We start from the raw sequence: 16910 nt of genomic DNA, 5'->3' as shown, positions 1-16910 counted from the left end.
TTGAAAATGTATTCAAAATGGGGAAAACTTTTGTCTTTTTATAGTTTAATTTACTTTTCGTTCTTCGTATTGTTAAGAAGAAAAGGTACTTCGAAATTATAATAACTAAAAAGACAAATAAAAAAAAAGTAACTTTTCCAGTTTTTTTTTAATTTTTTATTATTATTATAGTTTTTTTATTGTGATATTTTTTAGAACTTGAAAACAACGCTTGAAAAATTATAAACTTTCTTTTATAGCCTAAGTTTATTTGAAAACCATTTTATGCTCTTAAAAGAACCTTAAATTGTATGAGAAAAACTAGATTACATGAAAATATATTGTTTGAGAATTCGTAAAAGTTTTTAAGAAGAAGAAAAAAAATAAAATTTTCAATGTTGACTATAAATTATTATTAAAAAAATTATTTTCTTAAAAACTGCTACGTTCCAAATGTTATCGAACAATTTTTATTTATTCAGGCTCACAACAGACGGAGACAAAATATTTCACGTACCGGTTTTTACCTCTACTCCCCCCCCCCTTCCAACTCACTCGCTATGGCATTCATTTGATTTTTATTTCGCCACTGATTCGGAGTAAAGCGTACGCCTACAAAGTAAACGTTTACATTTGTCAATAAAGTTTATTTTATTGTCATCAAATTCAATCGTATTCAAGTGTTAACACGGCTGAAAGAAAACCTTGGACGTAAGTTAGGCGTAATAACGACTTGGGGAAATTTTTTCTAATTTAATCATTGTTACGTCACATCCGTTGGCGTCACGTGTAAAGTTGTGGCGCTGTAGTCTTTCTATTTGGCGACAGCTACGCATATACACGGTGAGTTTACTTTTGTTTGATATTTTGAGTTAATAAACGAACGTTTATTTTGCTTTAATTTATATTTAGTGCAAAAAAATTTAATGTGTTGAAAAATGATACTTGATTTTTGAGATTCTTTTTAGTGATTATGAAAAATCTCTAGTGTTGATAAGGAATTTTAGTGGTGTTGATTTATAAAGATGTATTTATTTTATTACATACTAGCCTGCCTCTGGCGACGAGCTGGTCTGCCTTTTTAATTAAGTATTTCGAGATTTAAAATCGTACTATCAGGACATTATGCAAAATAATCGTTTAAATCAGGACACTATGCAAAATAAATTCATATTGCTTTAGTGAAAGTGGATTTAATTTTTGTCTCTAACATGTTCGTCTGGTATCGTGGTGAATTTATTATTAAAATGATTGGTACAACATATCCTAACATTAAAAAAATGGTGCTTTTGATTGATAATCAATCAAATAAGCAAAAATAAATTCCTATTGCTCAAGTGAGTGTGGATTTAATTTTTGTCTCTTAACATCTTCGTCTGTGGTATCGTGGTGAATTTATTATTAAAATGATTAGTGCAACATATCTTAACATTTAAAAAACTGGTGCTTTTGATTGATAATAAATCAAATAAGCAATGTTACCAAAATAAAGTTGTGCACTTATTTATAATTATTAATGAAGGGTTTTTTCGCCGAAACGAAACGAACTTAAACTGTTATAATTTTAAGTTAGAAGAATACATAGATCTAAAACAAACAATAACAAAACAAGTAATAACAATAACAGTAAACAATACATTTTAAAGCAAAAAAATAAACATTAAGAAAATCATTTTGCATAATGGTGCTGTTCAAGTACTAAAAGACAATATGACCAAGTAAATGAGAATTTACTTTAAAAAGTTAAAATCCGTGTTTACATTTATTTGACACATTCAGTTTGAAGTTAAAATGGATTTTAGCTTGTCATCCAGTTTCATTTTATTTTTTGTAAACCTAGACGAAAGATTTTTGCTATTAAAATTGTTTCTCAATATTGAGACCCACGAGACTTAATTGATCTAAGTCTTAAATCTGTGTGCTTAACTATGTAATTTATTTACGTTTGGGGCATCTATTCGCGATTGGTACTCAACCATTTATCTTCTACTTATCGGTTATTACGGCCATCCGTTATAACGAAGTTGGCGAATGCTTTTTCGAGTTGTTACTCACACGAACCTAATATAAATACACCTAATATAAATAAAATAAGTACAAATCTTAATACCATGCTGTATTGTCAAAAATATATAGCGATAATTTCCCAATTAATTAATTTCTAAATTGGTGTCAGTAATTTTGTTACCCAAATAAATTTTAGCAACATTCACAGTATTGTATTCAATAATTATAGCTTTGTACAATATTCACGATATTGTCATATTCGATATTCGATGCACTGATCTGTATTTTCGGCAGTCGGTGACCTGTGAAAATTAGAACCGGGTGTTGTTCTACTTGTCGGCGAACTTGCTTTCATGGTACCGATAACCGATGATGATTCATTTTAACAGATGCTGATTTTTTTTATGAAGTTAATGATATTTTTATTTAAATGATTTATATAAAATATGAGAATTTAAAATTCGAGATAAAAAAAAGAATTGAACAATTAATTATTTCTATTTATAGTTAGTATTGAAATGTTTTAGTAAAGAATTTAATAAATCTAAAAGCCTTGAAATTGAAATGTCGTTTGGACGAAAAAGAATAAACACATTGAAGTTAAAAATCACCAGTGGCGGTTAAATATAACATTTCCTCAAATTTTCTATAACTTATTTTAGCCTGCATATTTGATCCAAATTGCTGCTCCTGTTCTGTGCTTATTAGCGAACATACATTCAGATATTCGCCTTTATATATATATATATATATATATATATATATATATATATATATATATATATATATATATATATATATATCCATCCAAACCTAAATTCAAATTCTTAAGTGAAATTAATTAAACAGGAGGTAGAAAAATAAAAATAACCATAACTACATTAATTCAAATTCAAATTGGAACAGCGCACAAGGCAGCTAAAACCAAATTGAAATCATATAAACTAGTAATAATATAAATTTACTCAAAAATATTTTAAATATAATTTAAAAAAAAAATTTAAATAAAGTTGTGTGTTTGTCTTAACTGCGTGTTGTAAACACACAACTTTATTTAAATTTTTCTTCTTTTTTTTAAAATTATATTTAAATTATTTTTGATTAAATTTATATTATTACTAGTTTAGTATATATATATATATATATATATATATATATATATATATATATATATATATATATATATATATATATATATATATATGTGCAAATCCATTTCGGGCAAATCTGTGTTAAAAATTATCTATTAAAATTTTTTCTTTGATAATTTAAATAATTTTTCTATGTACTAATCCATATCGTGCAAATCTGCGGCTAAAATTATTTACAAAGCAGGCAATTTATGTTTCTCTTTTCTATTTTATATTTTTTCTTAAATAAACATCTATCTTCTAAAACTATTTATGATCAATTTTTAAAATTATCCAGTATAATATTACCTTGTGCACATCCATTTCGGGCCCATCCTTGGTAACTAACAAATCAAAACTCAGAATAACAAATCACTTCAGCAGTGCAGTAAGAACGACACTTTAGAACCCTTTTGTTACACTCAATTTGCGCTTTTGTTTTCATCTTTTGTTTTCATATTTTGTAATCTGGCCCCCCTTTTTAATGTTTTTTATTTTATTTTTTCTTTTTATTTTATTTTATTTTATTATCTGTTTTTACATGTTATATTTACTTTTTATGATCTATTTTTACGTAGTTATTTTATAAAAAAAATTTTTTTTGAGTGCTCCTCACACTATTGTATTAATATATTTTGCTTTGGCTTTATTGATACAATATCAGAAAGCACTCTGTTTTGCGGATATAATCGTGTGGGCTGAAGAAAAGATTATATCTTTTTTTTCCGGCTTTTTTTCCGGTTTTTTAATTAACATTTCACTTTTTTTTTTTTTTTTTATTTTTTTTTTATTTTTTTTTTTTTAAATAAAATATTGTTTGTTGTTTTTTTTTTTACTTATTATTTCCCACCCCCTTTTTTTCATATGTCTATAATTTTTCTTTGTTTTATTCTTCATTTTGAACTTATATATATATATATATATATATATATATATATAAAAATAAATAAATACAAGAAAACACTAAGAAAGTTAAGAAAAACAATAAGTAACATTTATTGCGCTTAAGCTGCAAGTAAACAGCACTCATTAGATAAGTTCAAAATGAAGAATAAAACAAAGAAAAATTATAGACATATGAAAAAAAGGGGGTGGGAAATAATAAGTAAAAAAAACAACAAACATTTTATTTAAAAAAAAAAAAAAAAAAAAAAAAAAAAATGTGAAATGTTAATTAAAAAACCGGAAAAAAAAAGATATAATCTTTTCTTCAGCCCACACGATTATATCCGCAAAACAGAGTGCTTTCTGATATTGTATCTGATATTATGATCAATTTTTAAAATTATCCAGTATAATATTACCTTGTGCACATCCATTTCGGGCCCATCCTTGGTAACTAACAAATCAAAACTCAGAATAACAAATCACTTCAGCAGTGCAGTAAGAACGACACTTTAGAACCCTTTTGTTACACTCAATTTGCGCTTTTGTTTTCATCTTTTGTTTTCATATTTTGTAATCTGGCAATCTTTCTGCGAAAACATTTTTAAATCATTCTTGAAAAATAACTGTCCATGTAAGTTGTTATGATTTTGCTACTCGCTTTATAGTCCCCCCTTTTTAATGTTTTTTCTTTTTATTTTATTTTTTCTTTTTATTTTATTTTATTATCTGTTTTTACATGTTATATTTACTTTTTATGATCTATTTTTATGTAGTTATTTTATAAAAAATTTTTTTTGAGTGCTCCTCACACTATTGTATTAATATATTTTGCTTTGGCTTTATTGATACAATATCAGAAAGCACTCTGTTTTGCGGATATAATCGTGTGGGCTGAAGAAAAGATTATATCTTTTTTTTTTCCGGTTTTTTAATTAACATTTCACTTTTTTTTTTTTTTTTTTTTTTTTTTTTTTTTTTTTAAATAAAATGTTTGTTGTTTTTTTTACTTATTATTTCCCACCCCCTTTTTTTCATATGTCTATAATTTTTCTTTGTTTTATTCTTCATTTTGAACTTATATATATATATATATATATATATATATATATATATATATATATATATATATATATATATATATATATATATATATATATATATGAAGATAAAACAAAGGAAAATTACAGACATATGAAAAAAAGGGGAGAAAGAAAAACAATAATAAAAAAATCCGGAAAAAAAGGATAAAAATTTTTTTTAAAAATTCGGAAAATAAAAGATATAATCTTTTCATCAGCCCAAATGAAACTTATTGTTTTTCGTAATTTTCTACGTGTTTTTTTGTATTTATTTATTTTGCTGTATATATATATATATAAATATATATATAAAGAGAGACAGACAGACAAAGATGGAAGAGATAAAATGCGAAGATAGGTAACTAAGTGTAAATTTATTCAGTGTTATCTGCATTCAAGTTATAGAAGTCATTGCTCTTTTGAATAAATAATAGAAACTTCTCTTCGAATAGTTTGCTTACGTTCATTAAAAAAGGATATAAATTTTCAATTCCTTATCTTTATGAATGTTTCTATTTTTTTAACAAAAAGTTTCTAAGTTTCCTTTACAAAAGTATCTAAGTTTGTAATTTGTTATCTGCACTTTGATTTCTGAAAATACTTTCATTTCTTAAATTTTATAATGAAGTTTTCATAAGGAGAAAAAGTAAGTCTGTAATTCCTAACCATTGCTATTGTTTAAATATATATATATTTTAAATAATATAATAAAGTCATGGTTCATAAATATTTCTTATTTTTACTCAATTCGACACTGTTCAGTCTGAAACATTTTTTGTTATTAATCTGCAGAGAAATTAATCATCGATAGAGAGTAATATTTCTAGGTAGAATATTTATACAGATTTATCAGTATTTTTGATTTATAAGAGAATATAAGCATTGGTATCAGTAATATAGTGAATAAATAATAATATCCTCAAAACGAATAAGTATCTCTTTTCCATTCATTTTGCTTTTTAGTTGTTAGGTTATTTAGTTATTTTTATTTCAATTTAACAACATTAATTAAGCATCATTGTCGTCAATAATAGTATGGTGATTTTTTACGGTTCTAAAGGATGTTACTCGTTTAAAGTCTAAAACGAATAAGTACCTTTAACCTAACTCTATTAGTACCTAACCTTTACTCTATTAGTTTTGCTTTTTAGTACATAGCTTATTTCAATATACATACATTACCTAAATTAATTAAGAATCATTGGCGTCTATAATAGTAAGGCAATTTTGTAAGCTTATCCTAAACGAATCAGTACCACTTTTCCATTAATTGTGCCTTGAAATGCATAGCTAATTTTTTTTGCGTTTTAATTATCATTAATTTTAAATTATTTATTTTTATAGAAATACGTTTTAAAAGAATTACTCTAACACGTGGTATCAAATAACTTTTGGAATATTAATTTGGTGACGTAGTCCACGAATACTACGACGATAATGGTGTCAATGGGATACCTGCTAGTGACGTAATGTGGGTATCTCGATCCTGATTGGCTATTGAATCGTGACATTTGTTTACGCTTGCAATTGTTTCTTCCATTCTATTGCGAATAATCCAAGCTCGCCAAGTATCAATCCTCTTAAGTGATTCATTCTATATTCTTACACAAAGATTCTTTCACTAAGAGTTCTATTCTTTCACTATATCTTTCGTACTTAACACAAAGCCAGGCACGAAGCCATGTAGAATGTAAACAAACTAATTATGAATCGAAGTTGCCAGGTACACGACACAAAAATATAACTCGTTTAGAATAAAATACGTAGACAAATAATTAATTTAATTTCAGCACATAGTGATTTCATTTAACCACGTAGGCGATTATATTTCTACTAATTCGATTATATTTCTACTAATTCGATGTAATATACGGTACTGTATTTAATTAACTTCACGATAGTTAGCATTCTAACTTTTGTGGAGAAACTGAGATCAACTTTAAGCCGCCATTTTTCTCATAAGCGATCAGCTGACGTCGTAGGTCACAAGTGTGGGTATCCGGGATCTTCTTCTTGGAGTGCAAGTACCCGATTGAATTTATCTGACGTAGCGAATATAAATTAATTAAATATTAAAGTACGTGAGATAGAACTTTTTTTTATCAAATAAAACTATAAGCGAGCATATATCAATGGTGTTATCTTTAAAATATTTGAGAAATTGAACTGTCTATAGTTAAATTTAAAACAATGGCTAATGCTTAACCTATCATAATTTTCGCTCATCCCGCTTGAACGGTTCGTCATAGAATGTTCTAATGTGTACAGTGACCTTCGTGCTTCGAACTATCTGTATGACAAATTTCATCGCTTGATTGTTTGGGAGTCTACAAAGAACACACAGCCAGATATTTATATATATTGTTGCCACTCACATTAAGTTTATCATTTCCGTCATGTTTTCTTTTAGTTACCATCAAACAATTTCTCCGTCTCTTATACCATTCGAGAAGTCGTAAAAAACCTATTTCCACAATATCTATACAATAAAAACTGCAATTTGTATTTGAACAGTTTTTATAGTTACCAAATATATTAACATAGGTATCTAAGTACCTATATTGTATATTTAGTACTTATTAAAACTAACATAGGTATCTTAGACACTGACATAGATCTTAATGTACTATTAGTATATTTGGTGCTTTTTAAAACTGCACCCATTACTTTACCTAATACCATGATTAATTAGGCTTCAATGGCATCAATAGTAGTTAGGCGATGGTTGCGGTTCCCCTAGATCAGGGATGGCGAATCAATGGCACGCGTGCCATTTATGGCACGCGACACAATATTTTGGACACTCCACCGATCGCAATTGTTGTTACACCATGAATTGTTATTACACAAATGTTATTACGCTATGAAGCATATGTAACAATTAAATTAAAATTCACAAAAAACAAACAAAATAATAAACAATTATTAATGAAAAATTAAAAATTAATACTAGAAAAACAATTAATAACCGTAAAAAACGAGTTAACAATAAATAACTAGTGAAAAAAATCAACAGTCCTGCTTAAACTAACATCTTACAACCTAATATAAGTTATTGGTCATCTAATCTGAATCTAATCAGAAGTCACATTAATGTTACTTTAAGTTGAATTACGTGTATAACTGAAACATTGCAATTTTTTTTTCAATGTAAATAAAGAGTTTTAAGTTGATAGTATTTAGTATTATTATTTTCCCAATAATCACGATGTCAAAATTATTTGACGGCACGTCTACGACCTCATTAAGCAATTTTTTAGAAAAAATGGCACGTTGGTGTATAAAGGTTCGCCACCCCTGCCCTAGATGAATAAGTATCATTTCTCCATTAATTTTGTTTTTTAATACATAGCTTAATTTTTTATTTGAATTAGTACCTAGTACTAAAATTAATTGAGCAGCACCGACCTTACAAATGAAATGGCGATACCTTTTCTCCCATAGTTTTACTTTTTTGTGCAACGGAGATTGAAATTAAAAATGCAAAAAATGAATTACTTATTAAAATGCATAATTAATAAATTACGCTATTATTCCCTTAATTAATTACTATTGTTCCATTAATTTTGCTTAACTTTATTTATTTATTTTTTATTTCAATTACCATTGTACCGAAAAGAAAATTAATGTAGAGATGTGATATTCGTTTAGAAAAAACGTTAAAAAATTTACCATACTCTCGTTGAAGCCAATGATGCTTTATCAATTTTAGCAATGGTATTAATTGAAATTTAAAAAAACATTCAAGCATGTACATAATGAGGGATGCTTGATCCTAATATGCGTTTCATCTAGGATTTGGCCCCATTGACGAAATTTGGGAGGGGGAAAAATTTACAATCTGTAGTTGTATATTCGGCGAGATTCAGTGATTATTTTGCATTATCATTTTGGAATTAGTGTGGAACAGTTTGGAAACAGTTTGGCGACAAGCTTCAACGCATCATTTTTGTGTTGGCGACATTCTTCAAAATCGCACGAAGTAGAGCAGAAAATTTAAATTTTCAGTTAGTTGCCAGTAGACTTTAATAATTTAAGTAGCCACTTTATTTCACAAGCCTAATGAGTCGGTGACCGATATCGATAGGTTCTTTTAATTTAATAGCCACTTTCCGCAAACTTTTTTTTGCTTGGATTAAATTATGTTTTTTTGAAAATTTCATATCAGAAATAATCTACGGCAATAAAAAGTTAATTCAACAATGAAAATATATAAATATAAGACAAAATTTAGTTAAACATACTGATTTTAAGGAACTTTATTAAAAAATGTTTGAGGAGGCAAAATACATTTAATGTATGCATTATAACTTTGAAATATGTAATATAGTTAAAGAGGCAGATGAATCTTTTCAACAAAAATTGATGGATTGGGTATAATATGAAAAAAACACAACTACTTCTACTTCGAAAATTTTACTAGGAATAACATTTACCTTTTAGTTTAATTAATAAGCTGAGTTTTAAATATGTTTACTAAATTCATAAACTTAGATAAAACGACAAAATAAATTATTTCAAAAGGAACTAGATTAATACAAATCCAACCTGCCGAGTAACGACTTATAACAACACACTTCATTTAATGTTTACTTGTTGCTAGAAATCAGGTTCGCAGAAAATGCTGTTTACAAGTTAAATTTAGTAGGAATAACAGGACCTGTGACGTAGACTATAGTATACCCAATTGGGTATACTATAGCCTACGTCACAAGTTGTGTTATTCCTACTAAATTTAACCCATGAACGGCATTTTCTGCGAGCCTAACTTCAAGCCACAAATAAACAAACGAAGTGTTTGATCGTTTAAATAGCTGCTCGCCAGATTTTATTGCATTATAAAGAAAAGTAATTGATATTCGATTTTTGATAAATAATTGATTTATGTGGATAGTGGCATTTATGTGGATAGTGGCATAGAATTTAGCATTGCGTCATGGTAAATGTTATTCCTACTAAGTGAAAGTAGTTGTGTTTTTGTTATATTATACCCAATTGTGAAGGATCAAAATTTTGAATGAAAACATTCGACATTTTAATAAAAAATTCTATTTTCCTGTGTCTTTCTGCATTTATAAATTTTTATCATTAAATTATTTTCAAAAACTAAAAAAAAGTGATAGAAAAAAGTGACTGGTTGATTATCTATTATATATAATTCTCTTACGTAGCTCCCAAATTTTGGCTGTATTTCTTTTCCGCTGGTGGCAACAGTTTTCATTTTTAATGAAGTACTTTGTACAACTAAATAAGATTCTTTTCACAACACTTAAATATTTACTTTATTTTCTTCATATATACAGCGAACAGTCGGCAAAGAATTCTGTTAGGTTAAAAAACATTTCGCTAAAAAAAGAACAAATTCTAAAAGATATAAAAATAAACAACTTAAAAAATTTAAATGCTGTTGCCAGCCATAGAATTTTTTGAAGTTAACTTAGCAACATAAATCAAAATAACATAGAAGCGCAACTAGATCAAAATTATGATACCTGAGCACTTGACGTAACAAATCCTTCAATTCTATAAGTGTTGTATCGCCAAATGCCCAGATTAACAATTGTGTTTTTAAGGAAATTCTATAAAAAGTTTTAAATAAACAACCTACTTCTACAACTGCTTCTTGAAGAACTTGGCTCATTGATTAAAAATATTGTTTTAATTTTACAGTACTAACTTTACTTCTACTTACATTATTGCTATGACCCTCTTTCATTACATTTTACAACTTCATGCTAAATTTGAGGACTTTAAGTTGTTTTGTGGTTGGCGAGCGACAGCGAGCAGGGGGCGAAGCCTCCTAGTTTAATTCAAATCCCCTCTTTTTTTTGTGGATACGCCACGTAGCGAATGATTATTTTCAGGTCTAGCACCAAGCGTGTAACGTATGCTACAGGGTGCGTGGCGTTTTTAAAAAGTGCTTAAAGGTGCTTATTTTTGACTTTCGTTTTTTAAAAGCCTTTAAAGGTGCTTTTTTCATTGAGTGTTTTTAAAAAATGCTTAATTTTCCCTTTTTTCAAAATGAGATTTTTCCTTTACAATGCCAATTTTCGCTTCGAATTATGCAAAAAGACCCAGTTCACATTGTTTTATTCAGCGTTTTCACAATTAATTCAAACCCAATCTATTTCGGCGTATTGTCAGTCCGTAGCGTATGAAAACGCCATTCGTTTTACATGATTCAAGATTTAATGATTTTTGACAAATGTCATAAGCAATGCCAAAAGGTATTTTTTTTTTTTTTTTTGACATGACGGTTAAAACAAGATAAAACCGCCAATTGTCAAAATCTTTCCAACCCTGCCTAGTTATGATATTTTTTTAAAGTGCTTTAAAATATTTTTTGAGTGCTTGAAAAAAGCTTATTTTTTGTTGAATAATTTGGCTACGCAGCCTGTGCTAGGACTTTACCAGGAGAGAATTGAAAAAGGTTGAAAATGTCTCTAATATAATTTCCAACTAATTAGTCTCTAATATAACTGTCTCTAATTGCTCTATAGCATTCCTTTCTACTTTAATCCTTAACATTTCACATCAGACGTCTTGTTTAACGAAAGCTCTGTCGTCACATAAAATAACACTTTTTTGTGAACAATATGCTATTTTTATAACTGAGTTTAAAAAAATTGTTTTTTCAAAATTTTCTATTCATCTCATCTCGGAAAGACCAATTATCATCCGTCCGTTATAATTGGTGATTCGAAAGCTAGCATGAGCAGGATAATATTTAATTATACTATGTATTAACTTTCATAAATAAAAATCAGTTTTTTAAAGAGAGGGAAAGTAAATAAAAACGTAATTTTATTTTCCTAAACTTAAAACTCGTTGCGAAGTATGTTTTCATGTTTGCCTCAATTATTTTATAAAATGATTCAAATTTTAAAAATTTCTTGTAGAACCAAAATTTTTCTGTATATTTAATTTTTTTTCCTTGAGAAAGATGTTACCTGAATTCGAAAACATCGTTAAAGTTTTGGATTACAGCATTATATCTGCATGGTTTTAAAAAAATACTTTACCTTTAGATATTGGTGTGACATGTATCATAAATTGCGCGCATTAAACATTATAATTTTTTTTTAAACTTCTCAATAATTTTATTCATTATTTGGAAAATATTAACGATGGAAATTGGTTGATTGTGTACTTTACAATTAATTACATTATTTGTTGCCGACTTTGAGAGAAAAATACCTTCGTTTTTGGGGCCAAGAAAAACAAATATATACATAAATTAACTGTTGCTTAAAAATTAAATAAATAAAAAATAATTGTTGCTTTAAAAAAAGAAGAAAAAAAAACATTGTACAGTGATGAACGTTAAGTCCGTTCAAAAAATATCACTTATTTAATATTAAACCATTCTTTTTTTTTTAAAAAAAAAATAATACTATTAATCCAATAATATTTCGTCTTATTAGCCACAATTTAAATACCTTTCTTACACATGAGGCAAAGCTGTAATTTTAAACTGTATATACCATCTTGCCATTATGAAATAAGTTCAAGCAGCTTTCTACCGCTTTTTTTTTTTGTGTCAAACTCAGTCCGTAGCTCCGTTAGATCTCCCTACATTTATTAGTTAATATCACGTGAAGTTGGAGCAGTTTATCCATAGTCAATGGCCATATCCAAATTAAAAGTTTATATACAAATATACAATTCTAATTTTACTTTGTAATGCACTACGCATGTATTTGCAGTATTATTTTACTGATGGCTCTATTCATTTATATATTCCCTCTTTCTTTGCATGCTATATTGTACACAGCACGAATTTTTTCCTGAAAGCCCTACTTGAAAAACAATTCTTGCAATTTTTTTCTACAGGACGTACCAAAAATGATGAATGATTTAAAAACGATTTAAATAAAACGAAATGAGATAAATATCTTCAGTTTGCTGCGTTATCCTTGGAACTTCACGTTGCAGAACTAGTTATTCCTTAATTTGTGCCTTATTTATTTATTTTTTAAATTTTTTTCAGGTTTCCGGGGAAACTAATTCCAAGGTCCCATTTGGTTTCGAGTGAGACACAAGATAATTAAAGTCATGGTTAAAAACGAAGATCTTTTAACGGAGCTCTTGAACATTGACGTATTCAAAGTCGGTAATTTTAACTTAAAAACCGGTGGAGCATCACCTATCTACATCGATCTTCGACATGTTATAGCCTACCCTAAGATAGCCCGGAAAATCGTCGGATCTATAAAATCCAAAGTAGACGAACTAAACATCACAATGGATTTAGTGTGTGGAGTACCTTATACATCTTTACCAACTGCTTCTGTCTACTCAGTGCTGCATGACATTCCCTTAATAATGAAACGAAAAGAAGCCAAGTCATATGGGACCATGAAACTTCTAGAAGGAATCTACAAGCAGGGTGATCGCTGTCTAATTATCGAAGATGTAGTGGTCAGTGGTTCGAGTATTATAGAAACTGCTAGGGTTCTAAGAAAGGAAGGATTAATTGTTACTGATTGTATTGCTGTTCTTGATAGAAACCAAGGAGGTAAAGTTAATTTGCCCAAGGAAGGGATTAGATACCATCCCTTGTTTGAAGTTTGCGACATGTTTGAAAAATATTGTGACCTCAAAGAAGTTGATGATGCTTTAATATCGAAAGTAAAAGAGTATTTAAGTGATAACAATTATGTTCCTTTAAACCCAAAACAATGTCCTGTTTAACTAATAACCATCAGTAGCTGCATATGAACGTTAATATTTTTATGAAATAAAATTATTTTTAATACAATTCGAATTCAATTCTTTGGGTGCAGTTATGATTTTATATATTTTTTTAGAATAACTGCAAATTAATTGTTTGCAGTTAAAAGAGTTTGTTTACTCATCAACTTTATTTTATTAGTTTTAATCAGATGTGATGTGGTTTCAAGTCTGCCAACCATTTCATGCAATTCCATGCCTGCCAACGTTTCTAGATATTCCGGAAATTTTTTATATTTGAAGTGATAGCAAAATTTATATACTCACACGTTATTCTTATTTGAAGAAATGTGATTAAAATGATTTTGATTACTATGATATTTAAACATATATTTATAAAGTAGGCCATAAGTTAAATTTAGATTCAAAAAATTAAAATTTAAATGTAGTAATAAATTAACCTTTCATTGTATTAGTAAGTTCAAATTAGAGGTTTTCTTTTTCTAAGTATAAGACATTCCAATAAAATCAGCTTCCTTATAAAATTAAATATTTCCAGAACGGACATGATTTTAATATGCGGCGGGCATTATATTGATCTATAAATTTTGCATTTTAAAGCACTATGAAATCTAGGTAGCTCCTTTTTCATCAGATCAAACTTAAGAAATTGAGAGCTTCAGCCTACGGTTTGGGCCCATGTCCGAGAGTTCGTGGGTACGTATCCCGCCGACAGAGGAATCCCCGTGTAGTAAATGGTGACTGATGCACGTTAAATTCTGTCGAGTCTCAAAGTCCTCCATGTTCCCATAACAAATCAAAACCTCTGGGGGTACTGGATTGGAGATCAATCGTTCTCTGATTCAGGTCAAAATTACGATCTGCGGATGTATGAATGGGTCTGCTCTATAAACGGGTGAGACGCATGGTGTGGCAGAAGTCGAATTCTTGGCCATAGATAGCGCCACTGAAAAACAAGAACAATCGCACCCCTTTGCCTAAAACAGGCATACGAAAGCAAGCAAGCCTACGGTTTATTTACGCTCTTTTTAGTGTTTGAAAAGTTATTTATTTATTTTTTTGTAAGGTGATAAATCGCGCTAAAATGGCAATTTTTTTTTAAAAAAATTTTAATAACTTTTCTAAATATTTCTTTGTTTAAACCCAGCCAATTTTCTTAACAAGATATTATAGTTTAAAATTAAAATATACAAACGAGCTTTGCACTCAGAATTTAGCATTTAATTTTAAAGTAAGATTTGGACTCAGCTTAAGACTTGTCGTAGCTCCGATTCATTTTGCTTAAAATTCAGCCTTGAAATCAGATTAAAACTTTGCACTTCGCTAAAAAAATTGAGTGTTGCTCTAAAACTGTGATTTCTATATTTACCTAACACTTGTTTTTTTTTTATTAATAATTTATTTTCATCCTTTTGTATTTTCTGTCGCAACTTCAGAAGGTTATACCTTATAAATAATTCTCGCAACCAGTCAAGAAATTCAATAAGTTGTTGAGTCTTGTTCCCTCTACAGTTAGTTCAATTCTTCGATTCCTCACTTAGATTGGCCAAGTGTTTCATATTTCATTCCAGAGCTTGAATAGAAATACAAAGCTCCGAAATGTAGATGCATTTAAACGAAATCTTTTGCATGACCACTCTCAAGAAAATTTATTCTATTTTCCACAAAGGGGATAGAATACTAATTTGACTCCTTACCTTGATCATATTTTCCTTCTTACTGATTTGCAATTTTCACATTTAGGCTGGCTATTAATTATTCTTTGAGAATTATTGCAAAAGTTCTGAGAAATGCTTAATACTTAAGGTGGAGGGGTGCTTCATAGAACGGTGTAAGTAGTTAATATTTATATGCGTATTTCTGAATTGATGGGAAATCGTTATGAGCACTTGCATTTAAAATTTTGTATGAACGCTTTCATCAGCTTTTTGATGAATGAAAACTATCACTTGAGTCGTTAAAGTTTCAAAACCAGTTCGGTTAACTTAGTTTTTAACCTGTTTCAGTTTTTTTTTTAAATGTATGCATGTTCTACATCAGTGTTTCCCAAAGTGTGATACGTGTACCCCCAGGGGTACGGGAACAGTTTAGCGGGGGTACTTGTTCTTATACGAAATATATTGCAACAAATTAAAATTTCAAAAAAAAAATTTAAGAACAAAGCTAGCCATTAAAATTTACGATTTCGTATTTTTCGATTGGCTATTTTTTGCAGAGTTAACAGTTATAATTAGTGGTGTCAAGAGCCAGTTGTGATTTTTAACTTTTGTGCAATTTTTTTACAGTAAAGGCTTGTAATAAATTCTACTTATTTTGATTATTTTTATAAAATATAATTTTTATCCCTAACATAGAATATAGATCGCTGGTTAGTATCTACAAAATTTGGTACCAAAAGAGGGAAAAAATATTTTTAAAAAAATACATTAATTATTTTATTAGTGGTACGTAGCGTAACGAAAAATTTAGAAAGGGTACACAAAAGTCATAAGTTTGGGAAACACTATTCTACATGAACGATTAATATGATTTTTACCCTTCGAATTCTCTTTAAGATTTTTTTTTACCGATCTATTACAAAAAAATATTCCTTTTTTTTTTATCTGAACTGACTTAGAAAAAAGAAAATTTGCCACCACGACCTATTTGAAATTTTATAACTCAAAATAATCTATTCGATCGATTTCGTTCAGATCTTGTATTTCGTAATTTAAAATAAAATAGCTTTACAATTGTGTAAGAATTTGCATAAGTTTCAATTCAAAAATTTTGCAACTATTATTATATCAAATATCGATATTTAATAAATACTTGTTAAAAATTAATTTTTGATGGAATTAAATTTAGATTAACGTGTTTTTAATTGTGTGTAAAAAGTTTTGGAATCGTTTTAAGCTTTTTAGATTTATCGAAATACTCAAAAAATGAAGTTAGCATTCTGAAACTTTAACTTTCGACCGCTCTCTAATTCAACTTACATATTTTCCAAAGTAAGGCTACCTCCTATATTTTTATAGATAAAAATACATATTTTCAGAAAAAAATTATGTGTTTAATAAGCGGAAGTATGTTTTTTCATCTTATTTTGTAACTTGACAATATTTATATTAATTTATTTTAATATTAATATTGT

The 16910-nt window shown here is 28.1% G+C and overlaps 1 protein-coding gene across 2 annotated transcripts; it reads left to right on the top strand.

The window, feature by feature from the left end:
• The first annotated feature begins 532 nt into the window (after positions 1-532).
• LOC107443540 (uridine 5'-monophosphate synthase) lies at positions 533-13844 on the top strand. 2 transcript variants are annotated; one of them, XM_043038689.3, is made up of 2 exons: positions 533-822; positions 13074-13844. In XM_043038689.3, the coding sequence occupies exon 2, from the start codon at positions 13139-13141 to the stop codon at positions 13775-13777; it is 639 nt and encodes a 212-aa protein (XP_042894623.1). In that variant the 5' UTR covers positions 533-822; positions 13074-13138; the 3' UTR covers positions 13778-13844. The 2 variants fall into 2 exon arrangements, with proteins under 2 accessions (XP_042894623.1, XP_087008175.1); XM_087152049.1 differs by lacking the exon at positions 533-822 and adding an exon at positions 831-1316.
• Positions 13845-16910: the final 3066 nt, after the last annotated feature.

Source organism: Parasteatoda tepidariorum, chromosome 9 (assembly GCF_982258835.1).
Source record: "Parasteatoda tepidariorum strain Cologne lab strain chromosome 9, Ptep-v5.0, whole genome shotgun sequence".
NCBI classification, from domain to species: domain Eukaryota; kingdom Metazoa; phylum Arthropoda; class Arachnida; order Araneae; family Theridiidae; genus Parasteatoda; species Parasteatoda tepidariorum.
This window is presented reverse-complemented; position numbering and strand designations above follow the sequence as displayed.

What these genes read in the sequence shown, in the direction of transcription:
- LOC107443540 (XM_043038689.3), top strand. Translation starts at nt 13,139, where the DNA reads ATGGTTAAAAACGAAGATCTTTTAACGGAGCTCTTGAACATTGACGTA.